General features: G+C 43.0%; 1 protein-coding gene across 1 annotated transcript; it reads left to right on the forward strand.

The window, feature by feature from the left end:
• Nucleotides 1–27,656, forward strand: GPNMB (glycoprotein nmb). Its single transcript, XM_007447449.1, has 11 exons — nucleotides 1–70; nucleotides 7,343–7,495; nucleotides 9,412–9,555; nucleotides 11,710–11,859; nucleotides 14,324–14,482; nucleotides 14,825–15,136; nucleotides 19,693–19,800; nucleotides 21,032–21,134; nucleotides 23,096–23,310; nucleotides 26,967–27,060; nucleotides 27,506–27,656. The coding sequence occupies exons 1-11, from the start codon at nucleotides 1–3 to the stop codon at nucleotides 27,654–27,656; spliced, it is 1,659 nt and encodes a 552-aa protein (XP_007447511.1).
• The last annotated feature ends 64 nt before the right edge of the window (nucleotides 27,657–27,720 follow it).

Consider the following 27,720-nt stretch of genomic DNA (forward strand, 5'->3'; position numbering starts at 1 on the left):
ATGCAATGTCTCTACTGTTTCCTGGGATTTCTGCTTTTGGCTGCAAGACTGCCACTTGATGCTGCCAAACGTGAGTAACTGTCAATTTCTGTATTTTTAACCCATTCTCTGGCTGTTGTCTGAAGTGATGGGTTTGTCTGAAGTAACTTTGCCTGAGCCCAAAGTTGGACTTTAGGAAGCATTCACGCTCACTTGTTTCTTCTTCTGAAAACCATTGGGGATGTTGAAAGTATGGCAGAATGCGTTCAGTCCCCATTCTCTGCTACAGGCTCTTGAAGTGAAAGACGTGCAGCCCCTCTGCTGTGGAGCTTTTTTCTATCAAAATTGCCACCCACTCTGTTAGAGACATTGGGAGAGAGTGGGGGTGGTGGTGAAGGGCACAGTCTCTGGCTTGAGAGCACAGCAACGCTACCCACTAAATTTTGTTTCATTGCCATCCAACAGGAAAGAGCCTCAGATGAAATGGGGCCCCAAATCTGGAATCAGACTTTCTAATAATCCCAGCCCAGAAGCTATCGCCAATCCTGCTGAGGGAATTTCCTGGTGGTCCACGCTTTCACTGCCGAGGGCCCAGCTTTGATCCCTGGTCAGGGAACTAAGATCCCACAAGCTGCTTGACCAAAAAATCCTGCTGATAGGTTTTCACAGACCTGCAGGAGTTTGCTGCCACTGTAGTGAGGATACTGAGAAAAGCGCTAAAGCCCTGGGTCTCTTTTCTAGTTAGAGTACAGGCTGGGGACTTTTTAGCAATGCTGATGCCCAGATCAATGAGATCAGAATCTTTGGAGGTGGGCTTGGAGCATCCTTGTTTTAAAATCTCCTCTTGTGATTGGAACGGAAGCCAGAGCTGCGAGCCCCTGAGCTCACCGGAGGCGCACTTGTCCAGTCCAGCGGATGGGCGGCCATGGCAGCCCCTATCCTCCAGTGGAGTGGGAGAAGGAAGTGAATTAGACATCTCCCAGAAGGTCCACTCCACCTCACTCCAGTAGACTGACAACGTTCCCTGGAGGAAAAGTCCCGATTTTGCCAGACGACTCCACGGGAGGGCGGGGTGGGGGGAGGTAGGCGCCGAGAAGGGACCCACCATGTGTGCTCACTGTGCTGGCCGCCTCAAATCAGTCGGCTAGTCCTCACAGCCCGCTTTGTGGAGCACATGGTCCTCCCACTCTTCAACGGGTGAGCAAAGGAGGAGCCCAGGCCCGGCTTTTCACCTGCGGGGCCCAGATCGGAGAGTGGAGGATCCTGGACACACGTGCACGCGTTCCTCTCACTCCTCCCAGCGGGAGAGAAAAGCCCTACAGCGAAGAGGTGCTTGCAGAGTGCGCTGCCCGGCGGCGGCTGAGTGGAGGAGAAAGAGAGCGGCGCGCTGCAGGCTCCTGGAGCGGGGTGGGGGGCGGCGCTGCGCGCGCCGGGAGCTGCGGTGCTGGGGTTCCGGGATGGGGAGCTGGGCTAGGGGGAGGGGAGGCCGGTTGTGCCGCCAGCGCTGAGGCCGGTGACGGGGCAGGAAGAGGAGCCGCGAGCTTGACCCGGGAGCCCAGATGCAGGGGCTGTGCCGGAGCGGGGCCGGGCCGGAGAGCGGCGGCCCGGGCTTTGTCACTCGTCTGGGCCGCACGGGGCCTCGCAACAGCCCGGGGAGGCCGGGCAGGCTGGCGCTGTTCCCCTGTCCCGGGCAAGGGGGAAGGGCCGCACGGCGGCTACGAGGACGAGGAAGGGTTTCGTGGCAGCCGCTGTTCTTCCGGCCAGCCGTGGGGCTGGACCACGAGTGACTGGCCCCTGCACCTAATTCTAGCCTGCTGTCCACCAGCACCCGCTTGCTCTGCTCAGCAAGGCAGATCAGCCTGGGGCTGGCCGGCAGTTGGAGAGGAGGCCCAACCTATTACCACGTAACAAAACCTGCTGTGCCTGGCTTCACCTTGCCTTAAGAAGAAATATCCTGGCCGCAAAAAGTAAGGATGGGTAAAATTTAGTAGTATATAAGACACCAAGGGATTCCTTGCCATTTTCCAGTCACAGCCGTGGTAAAAAGAGGAAGCAGAGGTTATTGACAGAGTAGCTCACAAGTGGCCAAGCCGCCATGTCTCTGCTAGTAGAGCAGGGCATCCGAAGGGTAGAGGGAACAGCCACAGGGGTGCTGGGCGTGACCCCATTTACCTTCGCATCTATTCCCCTCCCCACTTTCTTTTTTGAAGTCTTACTGTTGGGGTTTTTTAATTTTTTATTCTATTTTTTAATTCAGCTTTTTATTTTGAGGTTATTGTAGATTCACATGTACTTTCAAGAAATAATACAAAGAGGTCCCCGCTATGTACCCTTTACAGGGTTTCTCCCAATGGTAACATTTTGCAAAGTTGTAGTACAATGTGGCAATCAAGATATTGACATTGACACGGCCAAAATACAGAACAGCCACATCACCACAAAGATCCAAACCCACTTCCCTTTCCCACTCCATGCAACCCCCAGCCCCTGGCAACCACTAATCCATTCTCTAGTTTTATAATTTTGTAACTTCAAGAATGTTAGAGAAATGGAATCATACAGCATGTAATTTAGGGGAACTGGCTCTTTTTTACTCAACATAATTTATTGAGGTTGTTGTGTGTATCAATAGCTAGTTTTTTATCACTGAGTGGTATACCGGACTACATGGATGTACCACAGTTTATCCATTCGCCCACTGAAAGATTTCTGGGTTGTTGCAGCTTGGGCTGTTATGAGTAAAGCTGCTCTGAACATTAATGTACAGGTTTTTATGTGAACATAAGTTTCCATTTTTCTGGGACAAATGCCCATGAGTACGACTGCTTGGTTGCATAGTAATTGCATGTTTAGTTTCACAAGAAACTGCCAAACTGTTTTCCAGAATGGCGGTACCATTTCCACCAGCAGTGCATGCGTGATTCAGTTTCTCTACATCTTCACCTACATCTGATGTCATTTGTTTTTAATAAATTTATTTATTCTACTTTTGGCTGCATTGGGTCTTCGTTGATGCGTGTGGGCTTTCTCTAGTCGGGGCGAGCAGGGGCTACTCTTCGTTGTGGTGGTCAGGCTTCTCCTTGCGGTGGCTTCTCTTGCTGCAGAGCACAGGCTCTAGGCATGTGAGCTTCAGCAGTTGTGGTGCGGGGGCTCAGTAGTTGTGGCTCATGGGCTTAGTTGCTCTGTGGCATGTGGGATCTTCCCAGACCAGGGCTTGAACCCATGGTCCCTGCATTGGCAGGCAGATTCCTAACCACTGAGCCACCAGGGAAGCCCCTGATGTCAGTATTTTTAATTTTAGTCTTTCTGATAGGTATGCAGTGATATCTCATTGTGGTTTTAATGTGCATTTACTCACTGGCTAATGATATTGAACATCTTTTCATGTGTTACTTTGTCTTCTGTACATCCTCATCTGTGAAATGTCTGGTCAGGTCTTTTACCTGGATTATTTGATTTTTTAACACTGAGTTTTGAAAATCCTTTATATGTTCTAGATATTATTCCTTTTTTGGAAATGTGGTTTGCAAATATTTTTCTCCCTCTTCACATGGTATTTCACAGAGCAAAATTTTTTAATTTTAATGAGGTCCAGTTTATCAGTTTCTCCTGTTATAGATTATGGTTTTGGTGTTAAGTCTAAGAATTCTTGCCTACCTAGAACCTGAAGATTTTTCCTATGTTTTTTACTTTTTTACAGTGCCACGTGTTGAAAGGCTATCTTTTCTCCATTGGATTATATTTGCAAAAATCCGTAGGGCATATCTGTGAGTCTATTTCTGGGTTCTATAGTCTGTTCTATGGGCTTATGTGTCTATTCCTTGTCACTCGCCTTTTAAGTTTGTATTTTTCCTTGATTTTTGACATTTTTTTTTCAGTTTTTTTTTTTAATTTATTTATTTTTTCGCTGTGCTGGGTGTTCGTTGCTGCACACAGGCTTTCTCTAGTGGCGGCGAGCAGGGACTACTCTTCATTGCAGTGCCCGGGCTTCTCATTGTGGTGGCTTCTCTTGTTGCGGAGCACAGGCTCTAGAGCACCCGGGCTTCAGTGGATGCAGCGCATGGGCTCTAGAGCACAGGCTCCGTAGTTGTGGTGCACGGGCTTAGTTGCTCCGCAGCATGTGGTATCTTCCCGGACCAGGGCTGGAACCCGTGTCCCCTGCATTGGCACGTGGATTCTTAACCACTGTGCCACCAGGGAAGCCCAGACGTTTGACATTTAAAATCAGAGGAGAAATCTGTGTTGGATTATGTTTCTGGAAACATTGACATTCACTCAGGATCTGAGGAAGAGGAATACTTCGGAAGAGTAGAAAAAACTGATCCTGGGACTCAAAGATGCCAATCTTCATTTCTACTTGATTACAGATGACTCTGAGTGAATCGTATCACTTCTCTAGGCCTGAATTTCTTTTTTCTTTTTTTTTTTTGCGGTACGCAGGCCTCTCGCTGTTGTGGCCTCTCCCGCTGCGGAGCACAGGCTCCGGATGCACAGGCTCAGCAGCCATGGCTCACGGGCCCAGCCGCTCCGCGGCATGTGGGATCTTCCCAGACCGGGGCACGAACCCGTGTGCCCTGCATCCGCAGGCAGACTCTCAACCACTGCACCACCAGGGAAGCCCTAGGCCTAAATTTCTTCGTCTATAAATGAAAGGATTTGAACGAACTACTCTTAGTTCTTTCTATATAGAACATTCTACCATTCCATGACTCAACATTCAACTGAATTTCCAGTTATAATAAACATTTATTGATAAACATAAATTTCCTGCCCTCACTTTGTTCCTTTTTGGAAACAGATACTGTTTCACAATATCACAGGACATGTGATTTTTTGCCTGATGTGAAGGCCCAGAGAAGAAACGTGGCCTGAAATCCCACAGCCTGTTTCGTAGTGGGTTCTGTAACTTCCAGCTCAATGTTCTTTCCCACTCCATCTGCCTCCATTATAAGAAGGGAATTACATGTTTCCCCTTCCTCCTACCAACAAAGAGGAATAGAAGGCAGAGGCTAGTGGCGTCCATTCAGTATGGTTTCTCAGTACCTTCTAAATACCACCCCTCATAGGAGGCCTCTTTCAGGATGTAAGAGAAAAGGCAGTGTTCCTGGCTCTGAGTCCATAGCCAGACCAAGACACAAGACCATATGACTAGATGAGACAACAGTTTATAGCAGTGTGTGATTAGGGGCTGACAAGGGTTATAGACAGTGGAGCTTTTGCCTGTGAGTAACAGATACTCAAATAGGTTGAGTAAGACATTTATTGTCTCAATCCACCCAGAGGTAGACAAGGCTGGAGGAAGAGCTCAACAACATTGTCAAGGACTCTTTCTTTACATCCATCTATTCTGACACCCTTGGTGTGCTGGCCCTTCCTCAGATTTTTTCCCTCATGGTTAAATATGGCTGTCACAGTCCAGGCATCACATCATTATACTACTGTCTCCAAAATCAATTCTCAGGAGGAAAAAATGGAGTTTTTTCCACTTTTTTTTTTAATGATAGAGAAAAATGTTTCCCAGAAGCCTCCAGCAGACTTACACTCAGCTCCTGTCAGCCAGGATCTAGTCATCAGTTCCTGCCCAAACTGTAAGGAAAGCTAGGAAAGTGATCCTCTAGAATTTTGAATCATTATGGTAAAAACTCTGCAACAAGAGAAAGAGGACAGGTGCAGGCAGGAACTGTCTGCTACAGTCCTCAAAGAAAGGACAGACAATGTGACCACCAGGCTTATCAGGAAAGGCAAAAAGACAGACATCAAGATTGGAAAGAAGTTTAAAAGAATTGGAATACTATAAACCCTGGAGCAACCACTGAAAACAAAGAGGTATAGCTAATAAGCCAATAATGCAGATAAAATGAAATCCAAAAATAATCCCAATAAGTATAAGAAAAGAAGAAAAAAGGAATAAAGAACAGAATGGATAAATAGAGAACATACAATAGACAAATCCCACAATACTGATAATTACATTAAATGTAAGTTACCTAAACACTCCAAATAAAGGGTAAAAATTATTAGACTGGTTTTTTTAAAAAAACAATATGCTGTCTACAAAAAACCCACTTCAAATATAAAAATATTTATAGGTTAAAAGTAAAAGGATGGGGACTTCCCTGGTGGCACAGTGGTTAAGAACCCTCCTGCCAGTGGAGGGTACACAGGTTTGATCCCTGGTCTAGGAAGATTCCACATACTACAGAGGAACTAAGCCGGTGCACCACAACTGCTGAGCCTGTGCTCTAGAGCTCATGAGCCACAACTACTGAGCCCGTGTGCCACAACTACTGAAGCCCACGTGCCTAGGGCCCGTGCTTCGCAGCAAGAGAAGCCACCACAGTGAGAAGCCTGTGCACCACAATGAAGAGTAGCCCCCACTCGCCACAACTAGAGAAAGCCCGCGTGCAGCAATGAAGACCCAAGACAGCCAAAAATAAATATTAATTAATTAATTAAAATTTTTTTAAATATGCAAAAAAACGTAAGAGGATGGAAAAAGATGTACCGGTTAAACACTAAGCACTAATATCAAAGTATTCTTCAGAGCAAGGAATATTACCAAAGGAAAAAAAAGTCAATTCCTAATGTTAAAAGGGTCAATTCATCAAGAAGACTTAACAATTTAAAATAGAGCTTCAAAATACATAAAGCAGATAATGCAAACTGAAAGACAAAGTTGGCAAATTGGCACATCCATAATTACAGTTGAAGATTTCAACATTCCTCTTTCAGTAACGAAATAACAAGCCCACAGAAAATCAACAGGAACAGAGAAGTTGCCAAAGACAATACCAACTAGCTTGACATAAGTGACATTAAAAAAACACAATACTACACAACTGTATATGGAACGTTCACCAAGACAGACCATGTGCTGGGCCATAAAAACATTTGTTCAGCAGTGGGCCCTCCAGGACTGGTACACGTCTCCTGGAACCTTGGAGGCATTCCTCAGCCTGGCACTCCTTAAGCCAAGTAAACCGTTCAGAATGGAAAAAGATGAAAAACTGCTCTGAAGATCATTGGCATCAGTGTCTTTCCTAATGATAGTGTATCAAATCCAAATATTCAGAAGACATGTTTTGAGAAACCAAATGATGTCTAAGAAATACTGACATTCAAAACTTTTCCTTGATTCACTTAAAGTGCGTAAAGAGATAGGGTCTAGGGTCTGAGTACTTGTATTCAAGGTATTTCCAGTACACATTTTTTTTAAAAGCACTTTCTATCTGTTTCACGTATTGGAAATATTATGTATGTGCTTTCCAATCTTATGAAGTGAAAAGTTGCTTTAACCATTGTTAGATAATACTAAATGAGAGATGAGGTAGACAAAATAATTTTTTTTCAAATATTGTTATAGGCGTTCATGACGTGCTGAGCAATGAAAGACCTTCTGGTTATATGCGGGAGCACAGGCAATTAAATGGCTGGTCATCAGATGAAAATGACTGGAATGAAAAACTCTATCCAGTGTGGAAGAGGGGAGACTCGAGGTGGAAAAACTCTTGGAAAGGTAAATCAAAAGACTCAACCAAAACAACTGTAATTTCTTTTTTTTAAATTTCAAGTGTACAACATAGTGATTCAATTTTTTTAACTGAAGTATAGTTAATTTACAACGTGTGAATTTCTGCTTACAGCCAAGTGATTCCGATATATATATATATTTATATGTTCATATATATATATATGAAGACACACATTCTTTTTTTTAATATTCTTTTCCATTATGGTTTATCTCAGGATATTGAATATAGTTCTATAGTTCCCTGTGCTATACAGTAGGACCTTGTGGTTTATCCATTCTATATGTAACAGTTTGCATCTGCCAACCCCAAACTCCCAGTCCCTCCCTCCCCAACCTCTCCCCCCCCTTGGCAGTAACAAGTCCGTTCTCTATGTCTGTGAGTCTCTTTCTGTTTTGTAGATAGGTTCGTGTCATATTTTAAATTCCACACATAAGTGCTATCGTATGGTATTTGTCTTTCTCTTTCTGACTTCACTTAGTATGATAAACTCTAGGTCCATCCATGTTGCTGCAAATGGCATTATTTCATTCTTTTCTATGGCTGAGTAGTAGAGTCTATTGTATGTATGCACCACATCTTTATCCATGCATCTGTTGATGGACATTTAGGTTGTTCCATGTGTTGGCTACTGTGAACAGTGCTGCTGTGAACATAGGGGTTCATGTATCTTTTTGAATTATAATTTTGTCTGGCTATAGTCCCAGGAGTGGGATTGCTGGGTCATGTGGTAATTCTATTTTTAGTTTTTTGAGGAACTTCTGTACTGTTTTCCATAGTAACTGTACCAATTTACATTCCCACTAACAGTGTAAGAGGGCTCCCTTTCCTCCACACCCTCTCCAACATTTATTTTTTCTGGACTTTTTGTTGATGGCCATTCTGACTGGTGTGAGTTGATATCTCATTGTAGTTTTGATTTGCATTTCTCTAATAATTAGCAATATTGAGCATCTTTTCATGTTCCTATTGGCCATCTGTATGTCTTCTTTGGAGAAATGTCTAGTTAGGTCTTCTGCCCATTTTCCGATTGGGTTGTTTGATTTTTGTTGTTGAGTTGTATGAGCTGTTTGTATATTCTGGAAATTAATCCTTTGTCAGTCACATTGTTTGCAAATATTTTCTCCCATTCCGCAGGCTGTCTTCTAATTTTGTTTATGGTTTCCTTTGCTGTGCAAAAGCTTGTAAGTTTGATTAGGTTGCATTTGCCAAACAGCTGTAATTTCTTATTTCAGTTAGCCTTGTAGATTGCAGACTCTGAGATCACAGGGCTCATGGTGCTTCCATGAATGACAGTACTCTAGTTACCAAGTGGGAGGCACCTGGATTTGGCAATCTTTCCTTTATCTCAACAATATCACTTTCTAAACTCTCCCCCACCACAGGCACAGTAAAATCGCCTTAGAAATTTACAATTGGTGCCTCTTGGAAGATTTTGAAGAGCAAGCAGGTGTGGCCTCTAACTTAAGTAACTGATGTGGGAATGGTCATCTTCAGAAGTTCTGAGACTCCAGGGCACTTTGACAATTTCAAAAGTGTGGTTTCTCAGCAAGTTAATACCTTTCTGTTATATCAAAAGCCAATGAATCCTTCAGTCATTGGTCTTGAAATTGAAAATTGCGAACTTTTAATACCTGTCTCCTCAATCCAATTAAATAGATTTTTAATTATTTTAAGGAAATGTTCTTTCTGTGGTTAGAGAATTCTTCAATTGGTCTGACTTTTTAAGTTTGTCTTCTGGAATGTTGTACTCTGACAGCAAAAGTGAAGAATCCTGCAATTAGTTTGTAAAGAGGCATAAGGATCCTCTGGTTCTTATTTGTAGATTTAACTTTGCTTTTTTTTGTTTATCAGTGAAAGGGAAAAGAAGTGTTTCATTGAGCTCCACTTTTCTATGCCCTAGGAGGCCGTGTGCAGGCAATTCTGACCAGTGATGCACCAGCACTGGTTGGCTCAACTATAACATTCGCGGTGAACCTGGTATTCCCCAGATGCCAACAGGAAGACGCCAGTGGCAACATAGTCTATGAGAAGAACTTCAGAAATGGTAAGGAATGTTAGTCACATTACAGGAACATGCTAGTTCTCCTAACTACTGGAGACCCTCCTCATAAACCTTAGTGCTCACAGGTACTTCTATAAATGCAAGATGCTGCAGTTGTCCCTTGTCACCCCCTCCTCAAGTTGGATGACAGGGAATGTGAATATGTCCCTCCATCAACCTCAGCAAAATCCATTTCGGCCACCTGGTGTCTCTCCACTACTTGGAACTCTCCTCAAATCTACATTGTGAGGCTTGGCCTTTTTTTTTTTTTTTTTTGGTGCCCTTTGCTGCATGTGGGATCTTAGTTCCCTGACCAGGCATCGAACCCATGCCACCCTGCATTGGGAGCTCGGAGTCTTAACCACTGGACCGCCAGGGAAGTCCCTAGGCTTGGCCTTTTCTTAGTGCCCAGTTTTGGCCTTTTTTTTTTTTTTTTTGGCTGCCCTTTGCTGCATGTGGGATCTTAGTTCCCTGACCAGGCATCGAACCCATGCCACCCTGCATTGGGAGCTCGGAGTCTTAACCACTGGACCGCCAGGGAAGTCCCTAGGCTTGGCCTTTTCTTAGTGCCCAGTTGATTGGACAGAGAATACGTTGTTGATTCTCAGATTTTGGTTTTATTACTTGGACTTCTCTGGCTACTCAAAGCATAGTCAATCTGTCAGATCTTTGTTAATCAGGTAGCTTTCTGCTCACAAGAATTCCTTAAACTGTGTGCCTAGCACAAATGCTAAGATGTGTCTATTTTGGTTTTGCTTTGCTCTTAGTTAAAGCAGATAAGCTCTTTGCCCATGTTAAAGAGCACAAATGATTACAAATACATCAAGGGGGATTATCTTGTTAGAACTGTAGAGCCTTAAAAACTCAGGTAATTACTGAGATTCCTCAGTCAGTAACAAGGCTAATAAGTGCAGTTATGATCTCATTTTATTACTTAGAACTTCTGTGAAACAGTTGATGTGTTTATTTCTTATTAATTCATCATCTTCCTATGAAGAAAACAATGAATTCTGTGTAGAAAGAGTTTGATAATTAAAAAGTGTTGTTTATAATCATCTGTAGCATTTTTCTTTCCTTCTAAAAAAGTTAATTCTTATGAATGTTTCAAATGACAATCTAACCCTCTGAGCACTTTTATATGAAAGAGTCCTTGTGACTTATGAAAAGTTATATAAAGTATATATCACCACTAGAAGAAACTAGAATTTTTGAAGAAATGACTAATTCCAGGTGTAGGACAGGGAAAGTACCACATGAACCAGGGACATCTTGTTGTCCCAGAAAACAAAGGAGTAATGGGGACACGTCACAGGGACACGGAAGGCAGCTTGAGGGGCTCCTACTGGCCATATTTGGAACAATTTAAGAATAAAAAAAATAATGGCTGTAGTAGATTGATAAATAAAAAGGCTCTTCATAAATGTCAGTGACATAAAAAAAACAAGAGGGTGGGGGGATTGTTCTAGATGAAAAGATATTGATCATGACTTGTTTAAAATGGAAAACTGATGTTTTCCGAAACATACAGAAAAGTAGATAGCAGGTACTTCGAGATTCAACAAATTTAACATTTTTTCCTGTTTCTATCTATCTATCTACCTATCTATGTATCTGTCATCTATCTACATTTCTAGGCCTATTTCTTTTTTTTTTCTGAATCATTTGAAGAAACAAAATAGCCAAATGAATGATGTGACCCTTGACTGTGGTAGGCGTGGCGATGACGTGGTTATGTAAGAGAATGTCCTTATTCTTTGGAGATGTGTGCTGAAGTCTTTAGGAGAGGAGTCATGATGTCAAATGAATCAGGGAAAAACAGCTACAGATAGAGAGAGTGTATCAAAGTAAAAAGATACAGCATCCCTCAGTTTGGTTTGAATACGCTTGTGATTTGGAGACCCGATATGAAGATAAACATATTAAGTGATAGCTCTAAATTTCCTGAAAAATTGCTTTATATAAAACTCATTGAAATATAACATGTAGGCAGAAAAATGCACAGGTCGTAAAGGTACCATTAGATGAATGCTGAATATTAGGGTTTTAGTTGTCCAACCATATTTAAATGAGTTATGAAAAAATATGAAAATGTGTTTAATTCAATGAAGAGCATTGAGTATTCTGAGTCAATCATGGCGTGTTCCTTTCTCTCTTTAGATACTGGTCCATCTCCTGACCCATATGTTTACAACTGGACACCATGGACAGAGGACAGTGGCTGGGGAAATGGCACCAGACAGGGCCATCACGGGAAGCCTTTCCCTCACCCCCGAAAATGGAATTTCGTCTATGTGTTCCACACACTTGGTTGGACTTTTACAAACCCCCTTAGCTTCTTCTTTACCTTTCCTTCAAATTTTAAATTTTTTCTCTTTCCGTATTCTATAATTGAGAATTACAACACGGGGAGTTGAACAACAGTTACTCTTTTAACTCTCCTTAGCTGGAGTGGAGGGTGAGGGATGAAAATTAAATCTTGGTTAGCCTTGCCATATCTCCAGGACATCAAATAATTAAAACGAGAAAAAGACAGGTTCAGCTTTCTTTTTTTTTTTTTAAGACAAAGCTACTCAATTTTTTTCCGTCTAAAACAGTAATATGAAAAATAATATTTATTTATTTGCATCGCACACGGATGGGCGTTTGCTGATTTATTTAATTTTTTTATGTTTTTAAAAGAACTTTCAGAATTTAACTTATGCTGTTTGTAGGAAATTTGGAAAATGCAGAAAAACACAAATGAAAACTCAGTCACCATAATTCATACCAGAGATTATCATTGTTAACATGATGGTGTTTACTAGTATTTCTTTCTTTCTTTTTTCTTAGTATTTCTTGATTAAGATCATAAAATATATACATTTTGATCAATATCATGAGCATTGACTAAAATTCTAGCGTGGCTTGTGGGATCTTAGTTCCTTGACCAGGTATCAAACCCAGGCCCCGGCAGTGAAAGCACCGAGTCCTAACCACTGGACCGCATGAGAGTTCTCTAAACTTTTTTATATACATTATTTTACTGACCGCATAATATTCTATTGAGTAAAAGTAAAATAATCTAACTACTCTTCTTTGACATAGCCTGCCCTCTTTTTTTTTCTTTAACCACAAATGTTATCCACTTTGCTTTACTATTAGTGAAGTGATTTTTTTTTTAAGGAGGACTCAATTTAGGTTATTAGCAAAGCTGCTAAATTCTTAGTTAAAAATCTTACCAGGTGCCACCTGGCTCTGAGTATTGCAAATCTGCTACCGGTCATGCAGACTCAAAATTTCTAAATGTTTGGTCTGTCTTCATGAATTACAGATGGCTTCTCTTTCTTCAGTTAACTTGCTTATAAATCAAAATAACATATTAATAATACATGGTCCAATTGAACAGAGTGCAAAATATATAACAAATACTATGCTCGTCTATTTAAATAAGCTGATTTAAAGCTGACTTTTTTCAGTCCCTTCATGGCCCTGTCAGTTAATTCCCCAAGTGTCATGATTTCTTTGACCTGACAGTTTGCATGGAGTCACTTAGGCTCACTAACACTCCAGATTCTGTTTAGCCTAGTTAACAACCATTAACTTAACTAGTTAAGATGTCTTTATTTAACATCAGTTTCCAGCCCAGAAACCGCTGTTTTCCTAACAAGACGGTTTTGAATTTCCATTGCTGAGGTCTCAGAGTTAACTAATATTTTTCCTCAGCTAAGCGCTGCCTCTGTGGTCAGTGCCAGAACTAACATTTCCTCACGTATCACTAATTCCAAGAGACACCTCTTCCCCCTATAACCTCTAACAGAACTGCCTCTTCATTTCAAGGTAAAGGGGGATCGCAAGCCTTTCCTGACACTTTTTTTTTCTATTTTTGGGGCTGCAACTCGCGGCGTGTGGGATCGTAGTTCCCCGACCAGGGATCGAACCTGTGGCCCCTGCAGTGGAAGCACAGAATCTTAACCACTGGACCACCAGGAAAGTCGTCCCTTTCCTGACACCTTTGACCATGTGATGAACATGGTCTTTAAACATCTCCATCTTACAAGCATCCATCTTACAGTACTTGTTGTTTCAATGACACATCTGTGCCAGGTGCCTCAGAAGGATTAGAAAAATCCTTGAGCCCTGAAGGAGAGGAATTACTTTCACTAGCTAGCCAGTGGCAGTTAGATTTAGGTTAGACTTGGAGAAAGAAAAAGAAGGATTCAAGGGCCTTAGAAATGTTAATGGAACTACTCGGTTCCTTTTTATACCCACAATACCCTGTTTCTTTTTTATCACTTACTGCATTTTTATAAACAAATACTACTAGAAGGTGGAGGATTCTAGTTCCCTAAAAGAAAAAAGTTACTTAGCAATATAGCTGAACTACTAATATTGTTACAAAAATAAGGTAGATTTTTGGATATATTTTTAACTCCCTTGGACACAAACATCAAATGTACTTTCTGTGGGAAACATATGTATTTCAAGTGCCAGATCACTTCCTTATAAAAATTATTTATTTGTAAACTAAGGACTAATGGCATCCCACTAAACAGCTCTTTTCATTTTAATCAACTATATACAATTACATTTATGTTTGTGAGATTGTTTTATAAGGTTTTATATAAAAATGAGCACCGCCTTCTTTTCTGAAGGAGCCAGGACTGCATCCCCATCCTGTTTTCCCTTTCCCCAAACTCTCTCTAAATGGCAGTTGTTATGCTTTAAGAAACATTAACTTTCTATAATGATCATATAATGTAGCCGATAACTAAACATTTCCATCCTCTCAAAGGTCAGCATTTCCAGAAATTGGGACAGTGTTCAGTGAGAGTTTCTATAAACACAGCCAATGTGACTCTTGGCCCTCAAATCATGGAAGTAACTGTCTATAGAAGATACCGACGCGCATACGTTCCCATAGCAAAAGTGAAAGATGTGTATGTGGTAACAGGTGAGTGGAATGAACTCTAAATTAACTGAGCGTGAGGCACTTAGTTCTGATGATGTTAGTGGGTTAGAAAGAATTAGAGCCAAGTATTCTGGGTTAAGTTAGATGTCATCTGGACTCCTTCTCAACCTTATATATTTAATAACACGTTCCATCTATGTTTTCCAGAATAACTGGGAAAACTCTAGCAAACTTGTATAAGAAAAGGGAAAGTGATGCTGAATTAGCCCTAATTTTAATTTCTAATGTTTTTAGTTTAAAAACATTAAAGTCATCCACTTAAAGTCAAGCAATGGTGACTTTCTTTCTTTCTTTCTTTTTGGGTGGGGGGCATATATCTTTTAGATCAGATTCCTGTATTTGTGACAATGTCCCAGAAGAACAATCGAAATTCATCTGATGAAACCTTCCTCAAGGACCTCCCCATTACGTTCGATGTCCTGATTCATGATCCCAGCCACTTCCTCAGTGAGTCTGCCATTTACTACAAGTGGAACTTTGGGGATAATACTGGTCTGTTTGTTTCCAACAATCACACTTTGAACCACACCTATGTTCTCAATGGAACCTTCAGCCTCAACCTCACTGTGCAAGCTACAGTGCCTGGACCTTGTCCTTCACCTTCACCCAGACCTCCAAACACCACCGCTTCTTTGGGTAAGTGTTTTCCAGGTCTTTTTTGTTGTCAGGGTTCCTTAACAGCTAGAAAAAAAATTCGTGTGGGTTGTATAATTAGATCCTTTGTTAAAGAGACTGTGTAAAGACTCTGCAATGATTCCATTTTCTACCTGTTGATTTCCTTTAGCTACTTTATCACCATTTTTAGTTGTTAGAGTTTGGAAGAAAGGAGAACGTGTTTAAAGTCACTTGGTGACTCGTATACAGCTCCTTGACCTTCCTAATTCTCACTGGCCCTTGTTATGCGTACGGATGCTTTCCCCCTTCTAGCCTGTCACATTTCTGTTTGCCTCCCTTTTCTTTTAGTTAAGAAACCCCTTGTGAACATTCAGGCCATCCCACTGTCCTTCCTCCCCCTCCCACATTTCCTTCCCACGTCCATTCTCCTCCCCACCGTGCCCACATCCACCCCATGTCCCATGAAAACTCAGCCACCCTTAAACGTAGCTTACAGATAGGCTCAGAAGAGAATGCGCCTTGAGAATATTTCTTGGCTGGCAGGCTGGAAAGATTCCAGACACTAAAATTATTCTAGATACAAGGCATAATTACTTAAATCCCACCTTCTAATAATAGTATATGAGGTCATTCAAGAAGTTCTTCAGAGTTTACTTTGTGAAGCATTAGCTTCCATCTGATTCTACACCCTACCCCACACCATTACCATCCTTCCCCACTAAGCCAGGAGTACGTCTTACCATCCCGGCATCCCGGGGATGGTAATAGACTCACATCCTCTCACTGGACACTAGAGGGCACCATCACCAAGTCGGGACAGAGCACTCGACGATGATGTCCAGGCTTGTTGCAATTGGTTTTGTTACCCAAACCTGTTAGATATAAATAATAAACTGTTATTAATAAGTGTGTTATTAATAAAAATATCTTGCTAAGTCAAGCATATCTAAAGCAAGACATTATAAGTTATTACCGATTTTGATTAATTCTTTCTTGGAATGTTTTAAATTATAAAATTAATGCATGTCCCTTAATAAAAATTCAAATACAGAAATTTCAAATAAAAGTGAAAGTTCCTCTTCATGCTCTCGTCTCGAGAGTTAAACCCTGTTAAGGGTTGGTAGTGTCTCTTTCTGGATCTTTTTCTGTATATTTACAAACATATTCTATAAATGCATATAGGATTTGTGGTTTTGATTTTTAGGTAGATGGGTTCATGAAATACGTATTCTACATTTTGCCTTTTTTCATTTAACAAACATCATAGACATCTTCCCATTATCAGTACATTTAAGTCTGGCTCACTTTGTTCAGTGGCTTATTTATTTAACCATTCTCTTACTGGTGGATGATTCAGTTAAACCTAATTCCAGTTGTAAATATGACTGCCTTGAACAACTCGAAACATATAGCTTCGTTCTGGTATTTCTATAGGAGACTCATTTATTTATCTATAAGAATCGGTCTTCCTTCCAAATAAGCAGACCAGGTGTAAAATTCAAAATAAATTACAGGTGCTTGTTACATCTGTCTAGAAATTCCTCAATGGTAAAAGTCTTAATGTTAGGTTAGTTAATGTTAGTCTATCTTGAATTGCATTTTTATAAAGCTAGATTATTTTTCTTAGAACATATTTGTATCGTAACATGCAAAAAATATATATTTTAAGTCAATGAAAGAGTATTTTAAATTTGTCATTATTTTCTATAGCTTTGACCATAAGATATAAGGTAGCAATTTGTTAAATTTGTTGAATCTGTTAAATTTCATGGCGAAAGGAAACTGCCTGGCTTTATCTAAAGGTGTTAGATCAACCGTAATCAACCCCAAAATGCCTTAGAGCAGCTGTGAGACTTAGGGAATGGAGGGATGGGAATACGTAATGGGACCCAAGGTGATGATAGGAGTCAGCCCATGACTTGGGAAAGGGCTTGGAGTACTTGTCCTCTGGAAGAGAGAACATTTTCAGCTATGCAGAGCATACTAACAGGCTTGGATTATTGAGCACTGGATCATAATTTGACCAAAAATTATGTTGTCTCTGCTATAGTAAGGGGCTTCAAAATAAGTGCAGCTATTAAATAGAAACCAAATGTAACCAAAGGAGTGAGACAGAAGCAGAGCTGAAGTGGTGATTCAGGAAGATAATTACATTGCAGGGCAGACAGGTATGCACTAGTTTTAAGCCACACAATTCTCCCCCCTTAGGTAACCGTGCCACTGATCATTTCTGTGTACAAATCTAAAAAGAAAAACCTCTGTAAGACTGGTGCTGATCAGTGTAATATTATATATAATATGTATATATCATATCATGTAGAACTTTTCAAGTTTCCCAAAGAATCAAAGGATCTCACACCATTCTCTGCGTAACAGGGACATAAATAGTGAATTAAGTAGGACGCTTACCTTCTTCCCCATCTGTCTTTTAAGGTGTTAGTTTTTCTCCATTAGCCCTTTAATCATACCTTGACTTTATAGGTATAGATATAGATTTGACATTGTACATACCTCTGCAAAACTCCACATGCCTTTTTAGAAGCATTCTACCAAAGATAAAATCATGGACATTTATTAGTCATTTTTTATGAGAAGTTTTATTTTAAAAGATGGCAGGGTCATGATTCCACGCTCTACCTTGACAGCTAAAATTCACCTGTCAAGACCTTCAAAAGGAGATTTCTAGGGAAGAGCCAGCCATCTTTAATACCCTTCACAAACATATCCTTTGCTTCGGAGCCCATCAGTTAAATCTCAGAATAGGAAGAATGATTACCCTGTAACTTCCACAGGACCACCGTGAAACTCAGGGGACACAGCCAACCCTGCCATAGCCAAGCCTGCTGATAAGCCACTGCATCTGAATCTGGCATGGCATCAGAACCTTTCTGGGTTTTACCCAAACAACATTTCCCAAAGTGTGTGCCATGAAGCGCTAGTTTCCAGAGATGCTCTGAGAACTGCTCTGTGAAGGTCCCTCTGAGCAAAGGAGCATCACAGGCACATTCATTCACCCACTAGAGGCTCTGATGAGCCCTGGAGAAGTCTCCCAATTGGCTTCATACTTACATATCCCTATGTCAGAGATGCAGCTCTTATGAAGCTTTGATTCCCCCCAAACTGGGTCCATTTTCATGCCTTTGGAAATTTGAGACAGTAATGTTGTATTTTCAGTATTATATTTTCTTTCCAGTCTTTTTATCTTGTTAATGGAACACCAACACCTTAATTAGAGCTTTTTAAATTTTAACTAATAGAGCATTAAATTCTTTGCTCTAATCACACTCAAAGGTTATTTTTCAACAGCATCTTGTATTCACTCCTTTCCTTCCCCACACCTCTGCTCATCATAGTGACTGTATGACTTCTGGAATGTAAACCTAGGATCTATGAGACACTCAAACAGGGAAAGAATTGCCTTTTTCCATGTTGTCTCCTTCTTATCATTTAAAATTATCCACGTTATGGGCTTCCCTGGTGGCGCAGTGCTTGAGAGTCCGCCTGCCGATGCAGGAGACGCGGGTTCGTGCCCCGTTTCGGGAAGATCCCACATGCCGCGGAGCGGCTGGGCCCGTGAGCCATGGCCACTGAGCCTGCGCGTCCGGAGCCTGTGCTCCGCAAATGGGAGAGGCCACGACAGTGAGAGGCCCGCATAACGCAAGAAAAAAAATAAAAATAAAAAAAAAATAAAATAAAATTATCCACGTTAACATTTAAAATTACATATCTTATTACATATATATATATGTTATAGCACATCTGTATCTACATAGATGTATAGAAGTACATATTGGGATAAGGAAACAAGTATTTATTAAGTACTTCCTATGTGGCAGACATGAGAAGCAAGTTTTATATACCTTATTTTATTTAAGTTTTATAGTTCAACTCTAGTAGGTCAGTAAGTATTGTCCCTATTTTACAGATGAGCAAATTGAGGAAAGAGAGGTTAAATGACATGCCCATGGTCTCAAACAGCTAAAAACAAGGGGCCTAGAATTTGAGCCCAGAATACCTTCCTCAAAAATTACAATATAATTTTATCTGTTGTGGTCTGCTTTATTTCATCATGATTGTTATACTACACATTTTAATATGGCTTCCACCTTTCATATGATATTTGTGCTTGAACAAGATATGGGATTGTGTTTACTTAAAAAATTTAACAATTTTATAATGCCTTATAGCTCTCACATCTATATGAATTGTGCACATTTAGTTCAAATTTCTGCAGCAATTTAATAGTATGGAACTCTTTTTTTTTTTTTTTCTGTACGCGGGCCTCTCACTGTTGTGGCCTCTCCCGATGCGGAGCACAGGCTCCGGACGTGCAGGCTCAGCGGCCATGGCTCACGGGCCCAGTCGCTCCGCGGCATGTGGGATCTTCCCGGACCGGGGCACGAACCCGCGTCCCCTGCATCGGCAGGCGGGCTCTCAACCACTGCGCCACCAGGGAAGCCCTAGTATGGAACTCTTGATGTTTTTATAAAGAGCAAGTAGACAAATGTTTAGATCTTTGGTAATATCATGTACATCTTTTACATTCTCAGAAAGTACCCTAAAATCTTGTTATTCAGACTCTCCTGTACCTGCTGGTGACAATGCCCTGGAGCCGAGGGAGATTCCTGATAAAAACTGCCATATTAACAGATACGGCTACTTTAAAGCCACCATCACAATTGTAGGTAAGACCGTGGAGGAAAGATGTTAGAGTCCACCTTGGGTCACCCACTCCCTTACCTGCCTCTGGAGGGGTGAGGATGGAGAGAGCAAGGGCACCCACTCTCTGTCCAAGGTGGTACCACATGTGCACAAGCAAAGGCTCCACTAGTTGCTAGATCTCCACCTGCCTTCCCGGCCTTCCTTAGACATCCTTGTGGAAATGAGCCCTCTGTGAGGCCCACAGAGCAATGAGCCTGCCAGGGGGCCTGGACCTCTGACCCTGTGCAGCTCAGAAACCTGAATGAATGTGGCCTGAAGGAAGGCCAGTTGCAAATTCTCACAGCTCCCGCTTTCCTCCCCTGGGTGATTTCACAAAGTCACACCTCCTGTGTGTAGGAAAGAGGGTTGAACAGGACCACCACACCGGGCTGTGTGCTTGGGGTGCTGCTCACAGGTGCCCAACAGAGGGGACAGCTGAGGCTAAAACCCACATGGTGGTCCAGGGGCTACAACTCCACCTTCTGATGCACGGGGTGCGGGTTCAATCCCTGGTCGGGGAGCTAAGATCCCACATGTCTCGCGGCCAAAAAGCCAAAACATAAAATGAGCAATATTGTAACAAATTCAATGAAGACTTTAAAAATGGTCCACACTAAAAACCAACAGGGCTTCCCTGGTGGCGCAGTGGTTGGGAGTCCGCCTGCCGATGCAGGGGACGCGGGTTCGTGCCCCAGTCCGGGAAGATCCCACATGCCGCGGAGCGGCTGGGCCCGTGAGCCATGGCCGCTGAGCCTGCGCGTCCGGAGCCTGTGCTCCGCAACGGGAGAGGCCACAACAGTGACAGGCCCGCGTACCGTAAATACATAAATAAATAAATATAAATAAATAAATAAATAAACCCCAAGCTGTGCCTACTGGGGCTGAGCCACTTGGGCAGGAGAGACAGCAGCCGAGGCCTGAGCCTGGGCCTGCTCCCTTTCAGGGTCATCTTTCCCGGAAACACCTCCTCCAGTGGGTGCCGCCTCCTGGCACACAGGCTCCAGAACTAAAGATCAACATTGGGCTGAAGAGCTGTTCAGTTTGACTTTGAAAATGCTGCCTGGACATGTACCCAAAGCTCTGGGGCAGATTCCCGGGTCTGGGGTGGTGAGAAGCTGAGTCCGTTTTGTTTGGCCTTCTGATTTGTTAAGAAGTGGTTTGGTTTGGTTTGTGTTGTATTTTGATGTGTTTTTCTGTGGGGCATTGTTCCATTAGAGGGAATTCTAGAGGTTAACATCATCCAGGTGACAGATGTCCTGATGCCCGTGCCACAGCCTGACAACCCCCTGGTGGATTTCGTCGTGAACTGCCAAGGGAGGTGAGTACATTATCTCCAAGAAAGGGGCCAAGTGAGGACCCCAGGCTGAACAAAGGTCTTCATACCCCTCTCACCTTTAAAGTTGATTTGGATTCTAGTTCCTCAGCAAGCCAGGATGAGGAAGGACCCTCCCAGGTGCTCTCAAGCATGCACTTGCTTTGCTAGAGCTGAGCAATGCTCATCACCTTTAACTGTTGAAGAATTACTGATTGAACACTTACTGTGTCCTTAACATTTTACTTCTGTTTTCATGTCAAATCCTCACACAATTGTATGAGTCTCCTCATTTACACCAGTGATAACAGTACCTCACTAGGTGGCGGGTACCTGGCAGAGTAAGGTTCCTGGGTTGAGGTCTCGCTCAGAGCCTCTTAAGCTCCCTGAGGCTCCTCCGGAGTCAGGGGAGGCAATGTGGAAGCGCTGTGTCCTTGTGCTAAATAGTAGCAATGCCTGATCATCCTGTCTTGCTTTAAAACTTACAAAGCTCTTTCTAATGCATTATATAATTTGACTTCCTAATGTTTGGTTATAACTATAGATAATAGACTGAATATAAACTAATATATAAATACTATCAAGTAAGCCATCAAATATGTGAATGACTTACTAATTTACATATAAGTAAATCAAGTAATTAAAATGTATGTGTATGTGATATATAAGTTAATCAAGAGAATGGGCTGGTATAAAAATGAGGCCTTATTTGATCAAAAAGGATAGCTCCAGGGAATTCCCTGGTGGTCCAGTGGTTACGACTCTGCTCTTCCATTGCAGGGGGCATGGGTTCAATCCCTGGTCAGGGAACTAAGGTGCTGCGGGGTGCACCCCCAAAAAAGGGGGGGATAGCGCCAAAGCTCTCTGGATTGGGGAGAGAATGGGATGAGGATGACAGAAATAGAGAAAACCCTGACTGAGGAGGCGAAGCTGCTTCAAGAGGCCAGGGGCCAGGTGAGAAGGGAACATGAACTCATCTAATTTCCCACGCCCTCATCAGGCCCAGCTTCAGAGCCTGGTCTCTCCATCCAGGAAGTCTACTCAGAAGTGAGACAGTGGCTAAGACAGTAACACATGGTAGCCGAGTGGTTACAGGGACAGCTGTCAAACCTCTTTTATTCAAGTCCCAGCTCCACCTCTAACTGCTTTTTTAACCTGGGGCCAACGATCTCCCCTCCCAGAGCTAGTTTGTCACCTGCTGCATTAGGATAATATTACTTTCCTCATCAGGTCGTTGAGAGGAATAGACAAGACTATATCACTTATCAGAAACTCAGTGCCTTGCATACAGTAGGTGCTGCATAAACAGCTCTGGTTGCTGCTGCTGCTGTCATCATATCTCTGCAGGAGCCCACGCAGGGCCGACTGGTATTTAATACTACCTTTGCCTAACACCTAAGCCGTCTGCATCTTTGGGCATCTAGAGAGCCAAAAAGGAGAGGGAAGTTCCCAGCAGTCCCTTGCCTTGGGGGACATAATTTCCTCCTCCTCCAGCACAAGGGGCTCATCTTCCTGAGGATACAAAGGAAACAATGGCTCACACCCAGGCTTGTTTAAGAGTAAATTAAGATCCCACATGCTGCGGAGCAACTGAGCCCGTGCGCCACAACTCCTGAGCCTGCACTCTAGAGCCCGTGAACCACAACGCCTGAGCCCGCACGCCTAGAGCCCATGCTCCGCATCAAGAGAAGCCACCGCAATGAGAAGCCTGCGCACCACAACGAAGAGTAGCCCCCGCTCGCCACAACGAGAAAAAGCCCGCGCACAGCAACGAAGACCCAATGCAGCCAAAAATAAATAAATAATTTTTAAAAAAAATTTTTGAAGGGTAAATTATATGTGACAATTTCATGTCATATGGTTTGAGTAAGAATAAGTAGGATTCCATTTTATAGAAATGTAGTGATTTTTCTTTCTACACTGATGTCATATTCCTCTCTCTCTCTCCGCATCATTCGTGCCCTCAGCATCCCCACAGAGGTCTGTACCGTCATCTCCGACCCCACCTGCCAGGTCACTCAGAACACAGTCTGCGACCCTGTGGACATGGATCTGGGCGACATGTGCTTGCTGACAGTGAGAAGAGCCTTTGGTGGGTCTGGGACATACTGTATGAACCTCACTCTGGGTGATGATGCAAGCCTGGCCCTCACGAGCACCCTCGTCTCTATCCCTGGAAGAGGTAAGTTTTGTTTTATGGTTGTATGAACATTTCACGTTGGAGATAAAGTGTGTGTCCAATACCAAAGCTACTCAACGCTTCACTCTTAATATTTAGTTTTATTTCCATGTAAAATTCATTGAACTGTTATTAATGTGGATTTGAGAAATGGCATTAAAAGCCAACAGCAAATCTGCTTAGGGAAGGAATGAGAGAGAGAAACCCAATGAAATAATGGCCAGAGAAAAGCCTTTTGACGAAAAAAATCAGCTGTGATCATGGACCAGTAATAATGGGATGTGGTCACTGCATGCTCAGATAGATTTGTAATTCTAGAGGAAAGTGCAAAGCCCAACATCAAAAAATAACAATGGGGCTACCCTGGTGGCACAGTGGTTGAGAGTCCGCCTGCCGATGCAGGGGACACGGGTTCGTGCCCCAGTCTGCGAAGACCCCACATGCCGCGGAGCGGCTGGGCCCGTGAGCCATGGCCGCTGAGCCTGCGCGTCTGGAGCCTGTGCTCCGCAACGGGAGAGGCCACAACAGTGAGAGGCCCGTGTACCGCAAAAAAACAAAACAAAACAAAACAAAACAAAAAAAAGTGTTCTCCAATTAAGCTACAACAAAGGGGAGGCTGGTATCATGTTGTCATTGGAATCTACCTGGGCAAAGATATGAAGCCATGAAGAGAAATGAGAAACCAGGTGGACTCCTGGTTCCCTTCTAACTTGCCATGTGCCCTCTCTTTCCCTTCCCAAATTCTACTAAGCATTACACTGAGATGGAAACAAACCAATTTGCCTAGTCCTTAAATGTTCACCAGAAACACTACTCCTTGTCCCCTTAATGCTGGGAGAGGTAAAATGTTAGCCAAGTGGTTGAAGGAATTTCATTGAGAAATTCCCATCTACTGGTGGCTGCTAATCTTCCCCAACCCATAAGGACTCTACCTGGTGACCCTAACTGAATTTCACTTATAACTGACTATGTTGTAAGATACTGCTTTACCTCTTAGAGGAAGTGCTACATGGTGGGACGGAAGGCACAGATTAAATTGTGCACACGTTACAGCACGTGTTTTGCTCCTTAGTTTGAGTATTGTTGGGTACAACCTAACAACTAACTCACAAATAACACTTTAGGTTGTGGAGTCTATCTTATAAGGTGAAATGTACTTAAACATATATTTACTCATTAACTATATAAAAGGCAGCTTTAACCTCATTGAAAGAAAAGCGTAAGTAATCATGCATATAATTATTTGCATGAGGGTTTATTGTTGGTGAGATCCAAGGTGTACGTTAAAAAAAAAAAAAAAGAAAAGAATGCAAAGGTACGCTGCTTCCTCCCAGGGAGGGTGCATGGGGTCTGGGGTGCAGAAGTGGGGAGCCGGGCGGAAAGAGGCAGCCGGAGCCTCTGTATTCGAGTGAGTGTGGGTCTTCTACAACATCACCTCCAGGAGCTACTGGGGTTGTTTTTCTTGTGCTGCTGCAGTTACTTTTAGAATCGCCTTTTAGAGTCCCAACCTATTCTGTGAAGCTTTCTCAGTTCTGGCAAACCACAGTTCTCTTACCTGGATTAGACGCTTGGATATGTGCTTCCCTTTAATCCTTCTTGTAGTGAGTGATAACTTTAGGTGTGACCTGAGCCATTTTTAAAATCCAAAAAAAGGAAGCTCAGAAAGAGAGCTTTTAATCCAATGGGAATTGTAACTTGATGACTTGGGTTTCAAAGTCAGAATCTCAAAAGTGCATCACTGTTCAAAGGCAGACGCATTGCCTGTTAGCTGAAATGACTTTTAATCATTGATTCAAGGAACATTCATGGAGCACCTGCAGTGCTTTCAACAAATATTCACTGGGCGTCCACTCCATGTCCATCACAGCTCCAGGCACCAGGTAGCCAGTTCTAGATAGAGTGGGAACAAGGTGAGGAAGGTCCCAGCTTTTGTGAGCAGAAAGAGGCAGTAAACAAATAAGATGATATTGTGAAGACAATGAAACAAGGCGTGGAGAGTGACAAGCATGGGAGAGAGGGCACAGAGGTTGGCTTTCTAGATTGGGAGGTTGGGAAAGTCCTGCCAACGCAGTGGCACCCGCTTGGTGAAGCGCCTTCTCTGAATGAGGAGAAGGGCCTCCTCCTCCACCTCTGAGACCTGCATTTCAAGAATGAGCGGCCGGGCTTCCCTGGTGGCGCAGTGGTTGAGAGTCCGCCTGCCGATGCAGGGGACACGGGTTCGTGCCCCGGTCCGGGAAGATCCCACGTGCCGCGAAGCGGCTGGGCCCGTGAGCCATGGCCGCTGGGCCTGCGCGTCCGGAGCCTGTGCTCCGCAACGGGAGAGGACACAACAGTGGGAGGCCCATGTACTGCAAAAAAAAAATAAAAAAATAATAAAAAAATGAACGAGCAGCCCATCTAGATCTTTATGCACCACAGGTAGGGTTTGGGTTTTATTCTGTGCATAAGGGGAACCACTGGCAGTGTTGAAGCATGATCTGATCAATGCTTTTAGATGATCGTTCAGACTGCTGAGTGAAGCAAGGGTTATTGGAAAGTAGCAGTGGAAGCGAGTAGACAATGAAGAGGTCCTCTCAGGGAAGAGGGCTGGTGGCCGGGACTGTGATGGCGGCAGAGAAGATGGAGAGAAAATAGACCAACTCCAGTTATACTTTGGTGGCAGAGACAAGACTAGTTGATTTGCTAGGTTCTGGGAGTACAGAGAAGACATACTCCCTGCTATATGGCTCTTACAGTCTAGTAGGAGAGAAATTTGTGTAAAGAAGTAATTGTGGGCTTCCCTGGTGACGCAGTGGTTAAGAATCCGCCTGCCAATGAAGGGGACATGGGTTCGAGCCCTGGTCTGGGAAGATCCCACACGCCACGGAGCAACTAAGCCCGTGCGCCACAACTACTGAGCCCGAGCTCTAGAGCCCGAGAGCCACAGCTACTGGAGCCCATGCACTTAGAGCCCATGCTCTGCAGCAAGAGAAGCCACCGCAATGAGCCCTCGCGCCGCAACGAAGAGTAGACCCTGCTCACCACAACTAGAGAAAGCCCACGTGCAGCAGTGAAGACCCAATGCAGCCAAAAATAAGTAAATAAAATAAATAAATTTTTTTTAAAAAAGTAATTGCAACACAGTGTGATGGAGGCAGAGGAAGAGAGACAAGGAAAGAAGTGACAAAGGAAGGCATGACCTGGTGCCCGCACGCGTGTCTGGAAGGTGTCCCAAAGGGGCAGACGCTGGAGATGAGTTGGGAGAAGGATCTTCCCGGCAGAGGGCATGGAGATTTGAAAGAGCACAGGGAGGATGGATTTTTAGCACAGCTGGAAAGAAGGCAGTGGAAGATGAGGCCAGAGGAGTGTGCAGGAGGATCATGAAGACCTTCACCACGTGTGTGCAGCTGGGTCAGCTCAGACCCCATCAGGTATCTCCAGGACGTGACATCTGTCTCCTGAGCCCGTAACACAGTGTTCCAGACACGCTAACTCATTCTCTAAATGGAAGATAAGCTGCCCCCAAAGACTATGTATTATGTAATGGGAAAGATTACTGAAAGCGCAGAGAGAGCCATATATCTTCTGTTAGCTCTCTTCCTCATTGATTTAATTGCATTACAAGCAGCATGTCCTCGAGGTGGAAGTTGTCACTAATACGGTCTTGCTTTTGTTTTAAGACCCAGACTCCCTTTTAAGAATGGCAAATGGTACCCTGGTCTTCGTTGGCTGCATGGCCATATTTATCACTGTGATCGCCCTTTTGGTGTACAAGTAAGTTGCTGGTTCTAACACTTTAAATCACTAGAGTATATTGTCAAAAATATATAGCATATTTCTGCACAAGTGGGCTGTTTTCCCTTTTTTGCTTTTAAACATTTTGTGTGTGGGAGGAAAATCTTCCACTGAATGACGAATACCAAACTAGCCTATTAATTTTGCTGTGTTTTTTTTTAATCCCTAAAAATGCTACCAAATGTCAGTAACTTTACCAAATTGTGTCATCTTAATGTTTAACATATAATCTCAAGTTATAGTAAGCAGACACATTTCTTGCATGAAGAAGAGAAAATAAATATATTTTCATAAGACATCAGTGTCTTAAAAGCCATAAATTAAATAGAATTAACCATTCTGCACTTGGCATGTAAAAGACTGTAGAAAGCAACCTTTTCCAGCTGGAGATCTTTTTTTAATCTGTCCAACACATTGCTTTCAGAAAACACAAGGAATACAAACCAATAGAAAACAGCACTGGGATCGTGGTCAGAGGCAAAGGCCTGAATGTTTTCCTCAATTGTGCAAAGATGCTCTTCCCCGGAAACCAGGAAAAAGATCCACTGCTCAAGAACCAACCGGGAATGCTTTAAATCTTCTGCCTTACTTCTGACCAACAGCTCACTCTTCAGCGCCATTTATGTCAGCTGTGCTAGA

Source organism: Lipotes vexillifer, unplaced genomic scaffold (genome assembly GCF_000442215.2).
Source record: "Lipotes vexillifer unplaced genomic scaffold, Lipotes_vexillifer_v1.1 scaffold474, whole genome shotgun sequence".
Taxonomy (NCBI): Eukaryota; Metazoa; Chordata; class Mammalia; order Artiodactyla; family Lipotidae; genus Lipotes; species Lipotes vexillifer.